Source organism: Corvus kubaryi, unplaced genomic scaffold (genome assembly GCF_017639235.1).
Source record: "Corvus kubaryi isolate FWS band 111438036 unplaced genomic scaffold, C.kubaryi_AGA036_p1.0 37392, whole genome shotgun sequence".
Lineage (NCBI taxonomy): Eukaryota > Metazoa > Chordata > Aves > Passeriformes > Corvidae > Corvus > Corvus kubaryi.
In genome coordinates, this window is record NW_024581131.1 from 7,298,491 (window position 1) to 7,315,067 (window position 16,577).

At 53.7% G+C, this 16,577-nt stretch overlaps 2 protein-coding genes across 6 annotated transcripts; one reads left to right on the forward strand and one right to left on the reverse strand.

Moving 5' to 3' along the window:
* Nucleotides 1–43: 43 nt before the first annotated feature.
* Nucleotides 44–6,788, forward strand: IRF7 (interferon regulatory factor 7). 3 transcript variants are annotated; one of them, XM_042038556.1, is made up of 12 exons: nt 44–152; nt 2,562–2,698; nt 2,786–2,948; nt 3,280–3,442; nt 3,524–3,606; nt 3,784–3,829; nt 3,939–4,040; nt 4,114–4,311; nt 4,468–4,593; nt 4,720–5,100; nt 5,262–5,380; nt 6,137–6,788. In XM_042038556.1, exons 2-12 carry the CDS (start codon nt 2,676–2,678, stop codon nt 6,281–6,283), a joined length of 1,551 nt encoding a protein of 516 aa, XP_041894490.1. In that variant the 5' UTR covers nt 44–152; nt 2,562–2,675; the 3' UTR covers nt 6,284–6,788. The 3 variants fall into 3 exon arrangements, with proteins under 3 accessions (XP_041894490.1, XP_041894491.1, XP_041894489.1); XM_042038557.1 differs by lacking the exon at nt 44–152 and having other exon boundaries at nt 1,136–2,698; nt 4,129–4,311; XM_042038555.1 differs by lacking the exon at nt 44–152 and having other exon boundaries at nt 1,137–2,698.
* Nucleotides 6,728–16,517, reverse strand: LOC121669507 (malignant fibrous histiocytoma-amplified sequence 1 homolog). Of its 3 annotated transcripts, none has more exons than XM_042038554.1 (10): nt 14,857–16,517; nt 12,995–13,874; nt 12,102–12,393; nt 11,492–11,678; nt 10,377–10,567; nt 9,799–10,286; nt 8,474–8,631; nt 7,809–7,968; nt 7,278–7,348; nt 6,728–7,177 (listed from the first exon to the last, which is right to left on the reverse strand). In XM_042038554.1, exons 1-10 carry the CDS (start codon nt 14,873–14,875, stop codon nt 6,882–6,884), a joined length of 2,742 nt encoding a protein of 913 aa, XP_041894488.1. In that variant the 5' UTR covers nt 14,876–16,517; the 3' UTR covers nt 6,728–6,881. The 3 variants fall into 3 exon arrangements, with proteins under 3 accessions (XP_041894488.1, XP_041894487.1, XP_041894486.1); XM_042038553.1 differs by having other exon boundaries at nt 6,728–6,861; nt 7,071–7,177; nt 12,995–16,517; XM_042038552.1 differs by having other exon boundaries at nt 12,995–16,517.
* Nucleotides 16,518–16,577: the final 60 nt, after the last annotated feature.

Genomic DNA, 16,577 nt, shown 5'->3' on the forward strand with positions numbered 1-16,577 from the left:
CCCATTCCTTGCTGCTTTTTGATTTACAGGGAGGGTCCCCAAAAGGGACACTGCTGATAAAAGTTGTGGGGTTTCAGCTTGCCCTTCTGCCTGCAAGGACTGTCCCCTGAACCTGGGTGACTTGTGGCTGCAGGGATGCGTGTGGAGTGCAGGTTTGTATGGTGGGGTTAAGTTTGAAGGAAAATTTTGTGCAGTGAATGTCCAAGGTTCAGGGAAAGCTCTCCTTGTCCTTTGGGATGCTTTTAAAAACTTCTTTGTAAAACTGACTCTTCCTCCTGAAATCTCTTCTTCCACCGTGCAGGAGCTGGTGACCTAAATTAGGCTGATTTTTAGCTTCCAGGACATGTCCCTGAGTCAGCAGGACCTGGGAAGGTGGCAGGGGATAGTGGCTGTGGCTGCGCAGGGTCCTGCTTGCAAAAAGAAAAAAAAAAAAAGCTTAAAATGGGAGCATTCCCATCAGATTAATTAATCACCTATTAACTGAAACCTCTCTGCATTGATTGCAGCATTGAGGAATGAAAGTAAATAAACACGCCTCTGCTCCCCTCCCCGAGGGTGCCGCTTGTCTCTGGGGCAGGAGCCATCAGCCAGCACCACTCCTTGTTCTTCCCACCTGTTCCTCTGGCAGAGGGTCCTCCACCCACCTTGGGCCCTTTCCAGTCGTACCTTCTCCATGTCAGCCTTGTCCCTTGCTCCCACCCTGACCCGGCTCTCCTGGCTCCTCTTTGGGTTTCACAGTGTTCACGGCCCTTAAATTCATTTTGCTGGATCTGCGGAATGCCCCTGTCCTGGGTTCAGGTGCTTGGGTCAGTTTTGGTTTGTGGAATTCCCTGGGACAGAAGGATGAAAGTTCCTAAAACCCTGGGGCGAAATTCCTGCAAAACCAAAGGAAAAATCCTGGCAACCAATAGGGGAATTCCTGGAACAAAGGGAAACCATCCTGGAAAGCTAAATATCCTGGATCACAAGGGGGAAATTTTCTGTAAGACAATGTAGGAATTTCCATGCGATGACTAGGGGTAAGTCCTTGAAAGCAAAGGGAGAAATATTCTGGGAATTTGTAGAAAGTAATGGGGAAATTTCATGCAAGGCTGGGGGGGGGGGGGTGGGGGGGTGGGATGGGTAGCCTAGAAATAAAAGGAGGGAAATTCCAAGAAAGCAAGGAGGAAATTTCCTCAAATACCTGGGAAATTCCTGAAAAGCAGAAGTGACATTTTTGAAGAAAGTAACAGTGATACTTCCTAGAGGGGAAATTTCCCAGAATGCAAAGGAGGAATTGGTGGATAGCAAAAGGGGAATTGCCTGGAGAGGATGAATGATACTTCTTGGGAAATAATGTCTTGCTTCCCAGTGTCAGGAAAATCCACAAATGCCAGAGGTTTGTGTCCAAAAAGGAGACAGAGGAGTCCTGCCACTTTATTCGAATAAAGGGAGAGAGTCCACCGGGGCACATGCCTGCGGGGTTTTCTCTCTTGGGCTGTCTGCTGTACCCCGAAGCTCCGAGGTTCAGGCTTGTGCAGACCCGTGTCTGTTTCAGGAGCCAAGCTGTGTGGGCTCTGCAACAAACCTGCTGCCCGGAGTTAGGAGAGACATGAGGACGCATTTCAAAGATGTGAACACCCACATCTTCACCCATCCAATTGTTTGTGAAGACGTGAGCTTTCCTCTCACCAGGGAGTAACAGTCATGGGGAAATTTCCTAGGAAAGCAATGGAGATCCTCTAAGCAGAGGTAAAAATCGTAGACAGGAATGGAGGACTCTAGAGAGCAACAAAGCCATTTCCCAGGAAACAAGGAGGACATAGCCTCAAAGTGACTGGGAAATTTTCTGGAAAGCACCAGGGGATTTTTTAGGAAGTGGGAAACTTCCTGGTAAACAAAAGGCAGTGTTCTGAAAAACTCTCCATGTAAAGTGCCTAGTAGGCAGTAGGGACTTCCTGGAAAGAAGAAATTTCCTGAAAAACAAGCGGCACATTGGGGAAGAGCTGCAGTCCCGTGCCTCAGCCCCACTGACCCCTCCACCCCTTCCTGGTCCTTGGGTAAGGAACTCGAAAAACCTCTCAGGGTGTTTGGGTTGTTTTGACTGCCACACGCAGAGCTCAGAGGGCTCAGGGAAGAGCCGGGCGGGCGCCGTTGCTGCCCGTGATCCTCCTCCTGTGGTGGGCATGGGCTGGTTCGCCTCTGCTTCGGTGCCGAGAGCTGCCCGCCGCACTTCGGCCTTTATTGGTTTGTAAATTTTGGCAGCACGGCCTTAGCGTGCAAGCCAAGGCAGCCGGGAGAAGAAGGATTGAAAGAAACATCTGCACGTGGCCCGGGGGTTTCCAGCCCCGGGAAGCCCCGGCGGGAGCGGGTGCGGCTGACCCCCTGCGCTCCGGGTGTCCCACGCTCAGCTTGAGGTCCGGTTTATTTAATTATTGCTAATCTGGGGAGGGGCTTGCGCGGGGCTGCGCAGCGGCGTTCCCGGAGCCGGAGCATCCCGCGGGCGCTCCCGGGAGCGGCGGCACCGCCCCGCCGCGGGAGCGGAGGCAGTTTCACTTTCGGAAGGGACACGTGATTTCCAGGAAAACGAAAGGGGCGGATAAAGGATCGGGCAGGAGGCGGCCGTTCCCGCGCTGAGGTCACCGCGCGGCGCGGCACGGCACGGCACGGCACGGCAGCTTTGCGGACCCGGCCCCATGGCAGCGCCGGAGAAGGAGGGGTAAGTGGCGCCCAGCACCCCCGGCCCTCCCCGGGTCGCCGTCCCCGGGTGGCCCCGGTCCTCCCGGTGACAGTCCCGCGCCCGCAGGGAAGCCCAGAAGCTGCGGTTCGGGCAGTGGCTGCTGAACGCCATCAGCAGCGGGAGCTACAGGGGGCTGTGCTGGATCGACCCTGGCCATACCACCTTTCGCGTCCCCTGGAAACACAACGCCAGGAAGGACATCACCAGCAGTGACGTGGAGGTCTTCAAGGTGGGTGGGATGACTATCACCAGCAGCGACTTGGAGATCCTCAAGATGGGCAGGGTGGGGGTCACCAGCAGCAGCCTCTGGGTCTTCAAGGTGTGGGGGATGGGGTTGATCCGTAGTGCACTCAAGGTTTTCCAGGTAGGAGGGTTCGAGTGACCAGCGGCACCCTCAGGGTCCTCAAGAGGGGTAGGATAGGATGGTGACCAGCAGCAAGTTGAGGTCTTCAGCGTGGGTGGGATATGGGAGCTGGGAAGGTGGGGGAAGATCAGTCATCCCTGGAAGCCTCCATGCTCATGGAGCCAGGGACCCCATGCTCACACCTCTGCACCCCCAGGCCTGGGCGCAGGTCAGTGGGCGGTATGAGGAAGGCTCCGAGGACCTGGCCAAGTGGAAGACCAACTTCCGCTGTGCCCTGAGCAGCACCCAAATGTTCAAGCTGGAAGATGACCATTCCAAGCGTGGTGATGACCCACACAAGGTCTTCTCCATTATCTCAGGTGAGCCTCGCCCCAAGGAGGGGTTGTGTTGGGTGGGGTGAGAGATCTCAGGACCTCCCACTCCTGGTGCTCTCCTTTCAGCCACCCTCCAGCACAGCAAGGAGGGAGATTCCAGCATTCCTAACCCTGTGGTGGACCAACAGCCAGCACAACAGCAGCTCCAGGTAGCTGGGTGGGCACAGCAGGCCAGGGGTGTCCCTGCTGCCACTTGCAGGCATTTCAACTTCATGTCCTTAGGGTGCACCCAAGCTGCAACCCAGCACCTGGCCAAAATACGGGCTGGGGGAGGTTGAGTGCCTGGCAACCACAGCACTAAGATCCCAATCTGCTTCTCTTTCCAGCTGGAGCATGACTCCCAAGACATGGCCTCAGCAATCGCTGTCCCAGGTAAGCACTAGTCTCACACTCCTTTTTTTGGGGGGAGGACACCCTGCTAGGCTCAGGTGGGGCTGATTTTGTGGCTGTGAGATATCCCACCCACTGTGCTCCCCCTTAGGACCTACTGACCCACAGCTCTCGATTCTGGAGGAGCTGCTGCAGCAGTGTGACATCTCCCCCCGTGACCTTGGCTCACTGGCCCAGTCCTGGGTGCCCACAGGTGAGACCAGCCCTGCTCACGGGGTGCAGAGTGGGTGGCTGCCTGGGTGGGTGACCCCAGCACCTTCCCACAGGTGGTTTCCCTGCAGGGGACAGTCCCCACCAGGATGTCATGCTCCAGCCTCACCAGGACACCCTGCTCCAGCTTTATGCAGACCCCAGCCAAAACAACTGCTTCCCTCCCACAACATTTCCACAATGGGTTCCCCCGGTGGAGCAGCCCACCTTGGACACCTACCACCCACCGGGCCTCATGCCACCAGAGGAGACAGGTGGGTGCTGTGCAGCAGGATCCGGCCCTGGCTGTGGGAATGCCATAAGGGAGTGGGAAGAGGCTGGCGTGCTGCCATGGGGACCCCATGCCAAAGCAGCCCCCACTCTGCTGCATCCCGAATGGTGATGCCGATGCTGCTCATCTCCCGCTGCAGGGGCCATGCCACTGCCGTGCCACCTGACAGAGGGCACGGGCCCCACGCAGTACCCAGCGGAGGCAACGTTCTTTGTCCCTGCTGCCAGCCCTGTGCCACAGCCACGGCTGCTGCTGGATAACACAGGTGAGGGTTATTAACAGCTATAAATAATTATTACAATTGTTAACACTAAATATGCTTGGGGGGTGCTTTGGAGAGGGAGAACGTTTCAGTTTGGAGGATGCAGCTGCTGATCACTTCCTGGTGCAGATGGCATCGTCTCCATCCTGGATGTCACCATCTACTACCGGGGGAAGGAGTTCCACCGGGAGGTGGTTGGGGGCAGCCACTGCTTGCTGACATACCAGCCCCCCAGTCTGCTGGAGGCCCCGTGCCCCTGGCACGTGGTGCGCTTCCCCAGCCCCGCCAGCGTGGCTGACAGCAAGCAGCGGCGCCTCACCGAGGAGCTGCTGGGCGTCGCGGGGCTGCAGCTGGAGCAACGCGCCGACAAGGTCTTTGCCACCCGCCGGGAGAAATGCAAGGTGTTCTGGGCCTTGTCCCAGCAGCTCGAGGGGGTCGAGGAGCCCCCACCCAACCTGCTCTGCCGGGACCAGGAAACACCCATCTTTGACTTCCATGAGTTTTGCACAGGTGGGTAGGGGTGGCACATTGTTCCCCATATGTTAGTTCCTGCCCAGCCTGGTTCTGGGGCTCATGGGAGCCAGCCCCAGGATGTTACAAGCATCCAAACCCTCCCAGTTCCTCTGTTCCACCAGGCTCACCCCAAAACTGAGCCCTGTTTTGCCTCACAGAGCTGAGGGACTTCCGCAATGGCCAAAGGCAGCGATCCCCTGACTTCACCATCTACCTCTGCTTTGGGCAGGCCTTCTCCAAGGACAGGCCTAAGGAGTCCAAGCTCATCCTGGTCAAGGTGCAGTAGCCAAAACCCACTATCCCACTGCTGCCCAGGGAAGGGGAGAGACTCATGGAGTCCCAGGGGAGCTGGGACTCTGGGTACCTGAGGAGGGGGATCCTCGAGGTCAAGGTGGGTGGGAAATGGAGGGTCTGGGTGCCTGAAGAGGGACCTTCTGCCTCAGATGGGACCATCTGAGGTCCCATCTGCCTCAGATGGGACCAGAATCCCATCTGAGGCAGATGGGATTCTGGGTGCCTAGGGATGGGGACTCCCTGGTGATGAAGAGGTGATGGAGTTTCCTCAGGGACTGGGTAGCGACAGCCTCAGGGGCCAGGGGAGGTGAGTGGTTGGGTGCACAAGAAGGGAGACCCTCAGTGTGGGGTTTGGGAGCCCTCAGGATATGGGGCAGATGGAGATCTGGATACCCAAGGAGGGGGGACCTGGGGGCTGAGAGAGATGGGGGAACTGAGTGACAGGGGAGGGGACCCTTGGAGACATGGGCGGCTTTGTGACCAGGAAGGGGACCCTTGGGGACCAGGGGAAACATGGGGCGAGGGTGAGCAGCTGCCTGGGCCAGAGGACACTTGGGGTCTGGGCAGGATGGTGTGGAAGGCAGCTGCCCAGGGCCAGGGACCCTCAGGGTTTGGGGGAGACAAAGGGTGCCCCAGACATCTCTCTGCACTCCAGGAGAACAGGGCTATGCAGGGTGTTGCAGCCACAGTGGGCAGCTGCCCCTAACTTGCCCCTGACCCCAATGTTTTGCCGCTGCAGCTGGTGCCCAAGTTCTGCGAGTACTACTACGAGCAGGTGCTGCAGGAGGGAGCCTCCTCCCTTGACAGCCACACCCTCAGCCTGCAGCTCTCCAACTCCTTCGACCTCATGGAGCTCATCGAGCAGTACAACATGCAACTGGGCTGACCCCTCGTGCCCCGCTCCCCATGGCCCTGGCACAGGCAGCAGGACCACTGGGCATCCCAGCCTCTGCAAACCAGCACCCCCCAGCCAAAGGACAGCTTCAGTGACCAGTCCTGGAGTCACACATTGCTTTTCCCCTCCATCAGCTGCTAGTGTGTTTTTGTGGAGTGTGGTAATTTACAGATTTATTTTCTTAATTTTTCCAAGTTAAAATATGTATGTATAGAAACATAGTTCTCTCTTGCTGCTGTTGCCTGGACACCTGCCTCTGCTATCAGTCTGAAATCTTCGCTATGCCCTTCTACCCCCAGAACCACCAGGGTCCATGCCCAGCCTTGTCTCAGCAAAGTCCCTGCTGGCAGGGGCGGGTTGGTATCAGAGAGCTTATCAGTGCCTTCTTCCCTTTAAATTTTGAGTAGATGAGGTGACTTCCCACACCTGAAGGGATGCATTTATCAATGAATTTATTTCCATGCATTAAGGCTACAAACATGACTTGCAAGCAGAATGTGTTGAGGACGCTTTTGCTAAACAAAAGTACTTCCGTGAGCACTGGCCTGGAGTCACTCACTGGAGATGTTCTGGAAAAATAAGGCAGTAACTACAACACGAAGCACCCAGACCTCAGCTCAGAGGTGCAGAAGGGGTGGTATCTCAGGGAGGAGTGTGGAAACCAGAGGGCTGCCTGAAGATGGGGTGTGCCCTCCCCAGGCTGCAAGCAACTGCATCCCCTTGATTCAGGAGCCTGACCATCTGGTCCCTGGGCAAGGGGAGGTGGCAGTGTTCTTACCTGCCTAGTGACCTGGATGCTGCTAGGTCCAAAAGTGGTGGTCCCGTAGCTTGTCACGTAATAGTGAGCAGAGGGCTGTGCCAGGGGCTCCTCCAGCTGCCTGGGTACTGTGGGAATGGGACACCCTTAGCACCCCAGTTCCAGCAAACCCTCAGCCCTCTTTCCCCTGAGTGCTGTTGTGGCACTAACTCAGGACACTGGGCTCACCTTTGGGCAGGAGCAGCTCTGCACCAAAACGGTGCCCACACGTCCCACAGGTTTTAACGTCTTCCTTTGTCCTGTGGAGGAAAAAGCCCGGGAGAGAAGGAGCAGGAGCTGCCCTCAGCACTCCCCAAGGAAGACGATGCCAAGGCAGTGGAAGAGGCTTGCTCTTCCCACCCTGACCAGCTGCAATTGGTGGGACAACCACTGCCCTCCTGGGTGCCTGAGCACCTTCAGCTCTTCATGAAACAGGGACATGTGGGCATGTGTCCAGAGTGAACATCATGTGCCTGAGCCCCAGAGTCTCATCTGCTTCACCTTTCTCTCCATGCTCTAATTTCCCACACCAGAAAGTGCTAACACCATGTGGGACACGAGCTGCTATGGAGAGAGCTGCTATGGGAGAATGACACTGTAGTGCCAGCGAATTTCATTACTAATTTCACGTGGCTTTTAGAAGCTGACCAGCCCCACCAGCATTGCAGTAGTGACCACCCAGGTCCTGCCCTCGCTTGGAGGGGCACAGCTTGTACGTACATGGCACCTGTGCCATCCATGTCCGGCCAGAGGAACTCTGCAGGACAGCCGGACGTTCGGCAGGGAGTCTTCACACACAGGTGCAGCCCCGGCCACTCCTCAGCGAGCTTCTGGATGACGAGCACAACTGCCACGAGGAAGTCCCAGGCAAACTGGAACCCTTCCAGCAAAAGGAGAATGTCGTGCTTGCTTACAGCCCCCAGCCACAGCAGCCCCGGAGATGCTGTGGTGACCCACACATCACTTCCAGCCCACGGCCTCAACTGTTGGACCAGCTCCATTTCTCCAGTTAACCAAGCCGCCATAAGGAATTTAACGGTATGTTGGAAGAGCTCCCCAACTTGGGTGGCCCTTTTACTTATCTCTTGAAGACCCAGCCTTAGACTGTACTCTGCTGGGGCCTTCTGGGCAAGGATGACCCATCTGCTCCATGACAAGAATGAAAACTTGACTTCCCATTTTTATGTGATACCTCTAAAGGAGTCCTGAACAGAATTGCATGGAGAAAGAGGAAATCTGTAAGTGGACTGCTGGTGGAGCCAGGCCAGACTAGGATATGTGGCAGAGGCTTCTTGGGACACTTCCCAGAGGGCTGGAGGTGGCAGGGGTGGAGCTCAGGAGAGACATGGAGTTGGGAGTCATGAAATATGGATCAGGGATCTTACCTGTCCTTTCCGATGGCTTTCTGCAGCGGAGCTCCAGGTAGCTGTAGGCCCTCTGGTTATTCTCTTTGATCAGCAGAGGTTTGCCATTGCATACAAGCAGGCAGGTCACCTTCGCCACCCAGTGTGTGGAATAGAAGGAGCAAGCTTTCACCAGGAACCTGCGAGGAGATTGCCCATGGCTTTCACCACTTTCCTCCTAGCTTATGGAAGAAAGTGTGGCACCAGGTGGACTTGAAAATATGAGCTGAGCTTCAGTAAGAACAGAGGTAGACACCAAATGAGGACCTTCCCCTACTGAAAGCTCAAGCAGCAGGAGCAGCCTCTTAAGCCAAGAGATCCTTCCAGAGTTGGCCATCTTGTCCTGGTTTTATCTGGGATGGGGTTAATTTTCTTCCTAGTAGCTGGTACAGTGCTGTGCTTTGGATTTAGGATGAGAATGATGTGGATAACACACTGATGTTTTAGTTGCTGCTGAGCAGGGCTTACACCAAGTCAAGGACTCTTCAGGTTCTCAGGCTGCCCTGCCAGCGAGGAGGCTGGGGGTGCACAAGAAGCTGGGAGGGGACATAGCCAGAACAGCTGACCCCAAATGACCAAAGGGTTATCCCACAGCTGGTAGCATCACTCTCAGCATATAAACCTTGGGGAAAGCTGACTGGGGGACCACTGCTTGGGAACAGACTGGGCATGAGTTGGTTAGTGCTGAACAATTGTTTTTTACTTGCACCACTTGTTCTTCTCTCTAATTTCTCTCTTTGCTGATTTCCTTTGCATTACAATATTATTATCACTATTACTGCTTTTATTATAATTTATTTCAACTATTAAACTGTCTTAATCTCAACCCATGAGTTTTCTCACTTTTCTGATTCTCTCCCCAGTCCAGCCAGGGAGGGTGACTGAGTGGCTCTGTGGTGCCTGGTTGCCGGTTGGGGTTTAACCATACCACTGTCAGACAGAACTCTAGACCAGTCCAGAAAACCAGAAGTTCCAAAAACTGGTATAGTTCCAACACCCATAGAAACTAGAACATTCTCGGGTAGAACTGTGAGACCTTTGCCTGCCTGGATGGGCACAGATTAGCCAAACACATTCCCCCCACCCCGATGAAAGGTGGCTAGAAGGAGTGTGGCCGTTGCTCACGTCCAGGCAGCGAACATCACAAGGGTTCACCCAGGGCCCCACACGTGTGTGGCACAGCTGAGAAGCCATCCTGGTATCTTGACTCCCAGGCTCAGGCCAAGGGCTTGCTGAGAGTCATCCTGGTACTACACCGAGCAAACTCAATCCCACAACCTCACTGATGGCTGGAAAGCAGTGCTTACCTCTGGAAGAAGCCCTCAGGGATTTCGGGTGAGAAGTAGGCACGGATGTGGAGGTCCTCAGGGTGATCTCCTCCCCACACCTCAGACACTTCCTCTGTCTGGTTCAGATAGGTTGGGAACAAGTACCAGGACTCGCCTTGGCTCCGTGTTGTCTCCCATGGCTTTCCAGGCACAAACTCCCTGGCCTGCGGGTTGAGCACGTCGGTGTGCTTCACCTCCAGGCAGAGCTCAAAGTGCTCCAGGAGGCTGAAGAGCTTCCCTCTCCCTCTGTGAGGCCTGTGTCCCATGATTTCCTCAAAGACATCCCACATCCCTTCTGAACAGAGCTGGTGCTTCACCAAGGCACGCACAGCCTGGTGGCACAGCATTGCCTTTGACTTGAAGGTCCACACCCAGTTGGCTCTGTCTCTGATGGTGGCGTGTTCCCCGATCAGTGTCTCCACAGAGATGCTCTCGAGCTGCTGGACAAGGCGGTACCGCACCAGGAGCTGCACGGGAAGGGAAGGAGAGGTGAGGTGGCAGTGAGAGGAGCCCAGCTTGGACTCTACAGAGGAGATGGTCCTGATCCCCAGGCTCACCTTGAACATCGTTATTAAAAAGGTAGGCTGGAGAAAGACAGTGCTTTCCAAGTGCTTGATTTCCTCATACCACACTACGAGCCCAATGTGGTGGAGGTACCGCAAGATGTCCTGGAGGAGCTCTCTGCCCAGGCCGGCCAGGTGCTTGTGCTGTGAGAGTTTGCTGAGTAGGTACTGGAGGTCCATCATGCCTAGAGGGAGATACAGGAGCTCAGAATGCATCTCTCAGACACAGCATTCCAAGGTAGATGCTTCAGAGAGCCACCAAACACCAGCAGCATCCCACATAACCTGTGCCATCCCTGGGGAAGTAACTGGGATCAGAGTGATGCTCTGTGACTGTGACCAAAAATGCTCTGCCTCTCCTCAGCTGTCCCACTGCCACCCTGCAGCCCCCACAGCCTTGCCTTGGCTCAGCAGTGGCAACAGCCTGCCAGAACTTTCTGAAAAATGAGGCTAACACTGGGGGTTTTTTATTATTATTGTTTGAGGAAGCAGGTTTGTTTCCAGCCAGAAAACCTCAGATTGCCAGTTAAACCTCAGACTGACATTCAGCAATGCAGAGAGACAGGCAACAAAGTCTGGCTTATCTCCACAGAAGAAAAGCCTCTGCTCCTTGTTCTCTAATCCTGCAGTGGCCAGGGGGGCCAGAGATGTCACTGGGAACTGGTGGTGTTCGTACCTGCTTTGGGTACATAAGCAAGAGGCTGGAGCTGTCTGCTAATCCCGGTAAGTCACAGGAGACATGGAAAAGGGTCTAGGGAAAGGTAGGGGCCATTAAATAAAGTTAGCAGGATGTAAATTTGAAAACCACATGGAAGCATTAAAGCTGTGGAGCCCTGCAAGGTTTTTTAATTGCTTATGCAGGGAGAAGAGGAGAAAGCAAAACATCACTGGAAAGCAAGGAACCAGACAGCATGGCCCATTCAGGCGTGCTCAGTATTAACGCTGCAAGGTCTTCAGCAGCAACCCCACTGCCACACAAACAGGGCCAGAAGGTGCAGCAAGCACTGGATAGCCCATCCCAAACTCAGGACAGCACTGGAGAGAGCCTGTCCCAGGCACGGGACAGAAGCTCCCCTCAGAAAAGCGTGGCAGGGTTGCAGACCACTCACCATGGTCTGCCACCTCCTCGCTCCGTGCAATATCCATGATGGCAGCTTCCACCTGCCTGTAGACGGGCGGCAGCACTCGGAAGACCTCGGGGAAGAGCTCCTCATTCTTCACGTGCTCCAAAATAGTGGCCTCGAGCTTTTTGATGTCACAGTGATCCGTGCAGTTGACAGCAACTAAATTTAAGATCTGGAAAAGAGGAAGCACATACCTGATGAAACTACACCCGGAGAAGTCTTTTAGCTTGTGAGGACCTAATGCCCATGAGGTCACTCAGGGTGGAACACACCACTGGCTCAGCTTCAGAGGGCACTTGCTTCACACCTCTGTTCTGCAGCAGTTCCTGAAAATCACCTGGTGATGGTGAATGGCCCCTTGCACTCCTCCTCAGGCACTTGCTACAAGCCACAAGAGGAGATGCCCATCACCTACCAGGGACAAGGACCCTGCAGGTCACAGCCAGGGGTTACCATGTCCACCCCAGCCTGGGGAAGGGCTGCAGTAGTGGCCTGATGCACTTGCACCAGATCACCTTAGCCAGTAGCACCCTGGGGTGCCAGAGACAACAGGGTGACCTCAGCCAGCCAGAACCCAGGACAATCTCAGCCCTACAGTTAACGTGCAGCTCTCCATCTCTTTCAGCCTCTCCCACTGGTCCACGTAAAACTTGGGCTCCTCACTGCCCTCCAGGTTGTTGATGAAGTGAGCAAGGTTGCTTTTTCTCTCTGCCAGCATGGCTGTGATCCTGGCCATGATGTCATGTGTCTTCTCTGCTACCTCCTGCTCCTGGCAGCAGTCCACATGGGTTCCCACAGGAAGCACCACCGAGTTTGGCACTCGCATGGACAGGTTGTTGATCCAGAAACCAACAAGCTCCTTGAAAGTTTTGTCATTAGTTTGGTACCTGGGGAGGGAGAAAAAGAAAATCCCAAATTCACATCTTACCCTCTGGATCTCCAGCCAACTTCTACCAGTGCAGGCCTGACCACACACTCCGTGCTGTCCCAGGAGCTCACTGGAGAAGAGCTCAGATCTCAGAAGCTGACATGGACTGTATCCAAGCTCATCCTTCAGTTCCCCATCCTTAAGCTATGGGGTGTAACAGAGTCAATCCCTGCTGTGAATGGGAGCATCCCTCTGTAGCACAAAACCCAAGCCTGATGCTCCCTCCATGTTCAGGGAACACCACAGGATACAGATGGGATTGTAGGAATTTGCTTTTTTGCAGAAAGCAAGTCTGTTCAGAGGGGGTTCAGTTGTCACATAAGGAGTTGGTGCTTATTCAACCCCTCCAAACAGAGGCCTTTGGCAAGGTGATGACAGACCTGGTGGATTAAAAGACTGATCTGCAAAAAGGGGGAGGGGGAGAGCCAGCTATGCCAGTGGTGCGAAGACCAGGCCTCGAGGCCCAATGGAAACGGTGTGAATTCGTGCAGTGCAAAGTTTCCCCAGCTCCTTTTTAGTTTCCCTGGTCTACCTGGAATCCAAACCAGCTAAGCACTTACATGTGAAGATTGATGACAAGGATGACAAGTGCCTGTGGGGTGATGAACACGTGGTGAGTCACGTAATATTCCAGCTGGCCGGCAAAGTCCCAGAAGAGAAAAGAGAAGTCCTCGATCTGGAACTCACTGATCTCTATGCCAACTGTTCGTTCTTCCTCGGGAACCAGTTTGGATTGCCCTTGCTTCAGGCTTCTGCAGATTGTGGACTTCCCTGCCAGTGAGGCCCCCAGGAACATGGTCTTGACCCTCTTGTCCCCCTGCCCCAAACCATGCTGAAGCTGGTTGAAGTAATTCCGGATCTGCTGAATGCCACCAGCACACACTTCACTGGGTGGCTCCCGGAGGGGATTCCCACTGGCCTTAAACACTTTCAGGGATTGTCCCTGGAAGAGCTCCTTGGGGAGCTGGCGAAGGGCATTATTCTGCACATGGAACTCCTGTAAGCGTGCCAGCTGCAGGACAGGCTGCGGGAAGGTCCGGAACAAGTTGTTGGAGATGTTGAGGTACTGAAGGCTGCCTTGACAAGCTGCCAGGTCCCTGGGGAGGGCACAGAGACGATTGTTGTTCAGTCTCAAGTGCTTAAGCCTGGGGAGATGGGAGAAAACCCCCTCTGGGATGATCCGGATTTGGTTCTGATTCAGCTCAAGCCTCTCCAAACAGACCAGACTCTGGATTTCATTGGGAAAGTCCACAAACTCATTCTTGGACAGTATCAGCTTCTTGAGGTTGCAAAGCTTAGAAATGCCGGTGATGCTCCTGAGTTTGTTCCTGTCGAGGTCAAGGCTCTCCAGCATGGAATTGCTCAGGACTGCAGGCGGGAGCACACGCAGCCTCTGGGTAGAGAGATTCACTTCACGAAACCTGTCCTCCTGCTCCTGACCTGGACATATGGGACAGGGAAGGTGGTTAAAAGAGACTTTGACGCTTTGGAATTGCAGACCATTATTTCTTTTTTTTTGCATGACTTTGGGATGATTTTGGCCAGCAAGAAAAAGCAGAGGAGCTGGTTGAACAGTGCAACCACAATTACTGCTTGACCAGCCCCTGTGTCCTCCTAAAAGAGGAACTGAAGCTGAGGATCTTGGCTGGGACTGAAGACACAGGAACAGTTCCCACCAGATGCTGACCTGCAGCCCAAGTGTCACATTAACAGATTTGTTCTCATGCTTTGAGCCCTGCAAGAGCTCCAGGCACAGATGCATCTACCCCAAAACTGGGAGTTTTCTAATCCTAGCAGTGGGCTGGGGGGGGCAGAGCTGACGTCAGGACAGCTGCTCCCCATATAACTCGCCCAGCCCACTCAGCTCTTGGCCACAGCTCCACGGATGCACTCACTGAGGCCAGGGCCAGCGAGTTCAGACACTTCCTCTTTCACATCCTCTCCCCTCCAGATGACGCTGTGATTCCCTGCAGAGATGCTCCCAGCCCTGGGAGACTGGGGGAATAACACAGGGACGGTGGGGTTCCCCAAAGGACAGGGCACACAGGCAGGGACTCAGCGATGGCTGAGAACATCCCCAAACAGAGGGTGTTTAGAGCAGAGAGATTTGCAGGCGAGGAGAGCGCCAGCGGGATGGGGATCACATGATACCAAAGCAAAACATGGTTAGATTTGCTTTCCTCTCTCGTTTCACTTCCTCCCGTGACACCAAGCATGGCATCCCCTTATGCAATGCACCCCACTCAGGACTGACTCATCATCATTTCTCAGCATCACCACTGAAACATGGGACATGCTCCAAGCCCAGCAGGAAAGCAAGCCTTTGCCCTCTCCCAAATGCCCAGTCTCTCCATCAGGGACAAGCCAAAGGACTCCCACCACCATTGACCCAGAGCAGTGAAGAGCCAGGGCAGCTACTCACAGGCTCTGGGCTGGGCCATGACCCTGCAGCGTGGCACCACCTGGATCCTCCGGGCACTCGCCACCCCCTTTCGTTTCCTCCTCTTGTGTCACTCCCGCCTCCCTGCGCTCTGCCAGGGAACCCCACCCTCTCTTTTCTCCATCCAACCTCAGAGCAGCTCTCAAGAACCTGAGCACCTCTGGCCAGATGGTATGGCCAGGGTTACATCCCAAAAGCAGTACTGAAGGTCACCTATGAGACAAATATGGTGGCAAAACAGTTCCTGAGTCAAATTCCTGGTGCAGCATCCCTCCCTGCCTGTGCTGAATGACCTTTTGGCATCACCCCTCTTGCAAAGGAATGAAAGGACACTAACAAGAGGTTTTACTGTCACCAAACTACTGCCTATATTGAATAAGTAAGATTTCTTCCCTTAAACACGCAGCAGCATCTGATCCAAGACGGTCAACCAGAAAGGAAAAAAAAAAAAAGCAGCAAGTAGTATACACAGTATTCTAGAAAAACTGTTTTCTAGAACATAGCAGAAGAGGCATTTTTAGGAATGTTTCTCATTGCCTCTCCCAGGAGGCAGCTTAGAATTTGATAATTTAAATGGCAGACAGAATGAAAGAACCAGTATTGTTGTTCATGTTCACTGCAGCAGAAAGCACATGCAGAAGGTGTAGTTTTCAGTCTCAGCAGACTGCAAGCGCAGAGGTAACAAATTTTAACAGGCCTTACAGTGCAGGCACTCCTAATACACCCTGCAACAGGCTGTTATCTTTACTGCCAGTTCAAGGGCAACATTTAACCAGAATCCGAAGCAGTGAAACTGCCCAAAGAATGAAACAGACTGATACTGTCTTCCTGGTAAACAGTGTAGTTGCTTCTATTATTTGGTCAAGACTTGTTTTTCACGCCACCTACCTTTTTTACACACAGGTTATGGCAGAATTGTTCCTCTGACATCTTCAGAGGTATCCAATTTCCACCCTAAGTGTATGCACAACTAGATCACATTCTCTCATTCTTGTGCCAACAGTGCCATAAAAGTTTCTGAATTTTTATTTTGTCCAGAAATCTATCAGCAGTGTTTGTATTCACAACCCCACACCCATATTCCAGGTATGTATTCTAGCTGCAAGTTCAGCTTGAAAACTACAGCTTCTCTGCCAGCTGTTCTTCTGCAGTCAGTACCGTGTCTTTTCCAAAGATCTTCAAAGCCACTCCAAAGTTACCACTTCCTTATCATCCAGCCAGGCTGCACTTCCATAGAGGAAGCATACGGAACCAAGGAAGATTAACTCCAAAATGCTCAGGATTCATTCATAAACACTCCTCTAGCACAGAATGATGAGAGTGAAGCACTGTGCCAGTCCATACACTACTGGTATATAGGCTTGGTTTGTTTAAATAGTAAAAAAATAAACCCTCCAAACCAGTTCCCGTGAAGGGAAAGCCAGTTTCTGATTTGTAACTTACTGGTTTTCTCTTCAATTTCTCTGTGAAACATCTCCTCCCTAGCAGGGTTTGATGGAGAATGATTCAAGTCAGATTCAAGGGTGCTGAATATCATTTAAGGACCTGTATTTCAGACGGTCACTTAAAAGATCTGGTGCTCTGCAGCACCTGCGGGCAAGGAGCTTTGCTAAAGCAATCAAGGTGAAGTCAGACTGTGTGCTGGACTCCTTTGATTCTTGACAGGAAAACCAGTTCTCCTGCAGAGGAGGAGGGAAATTACT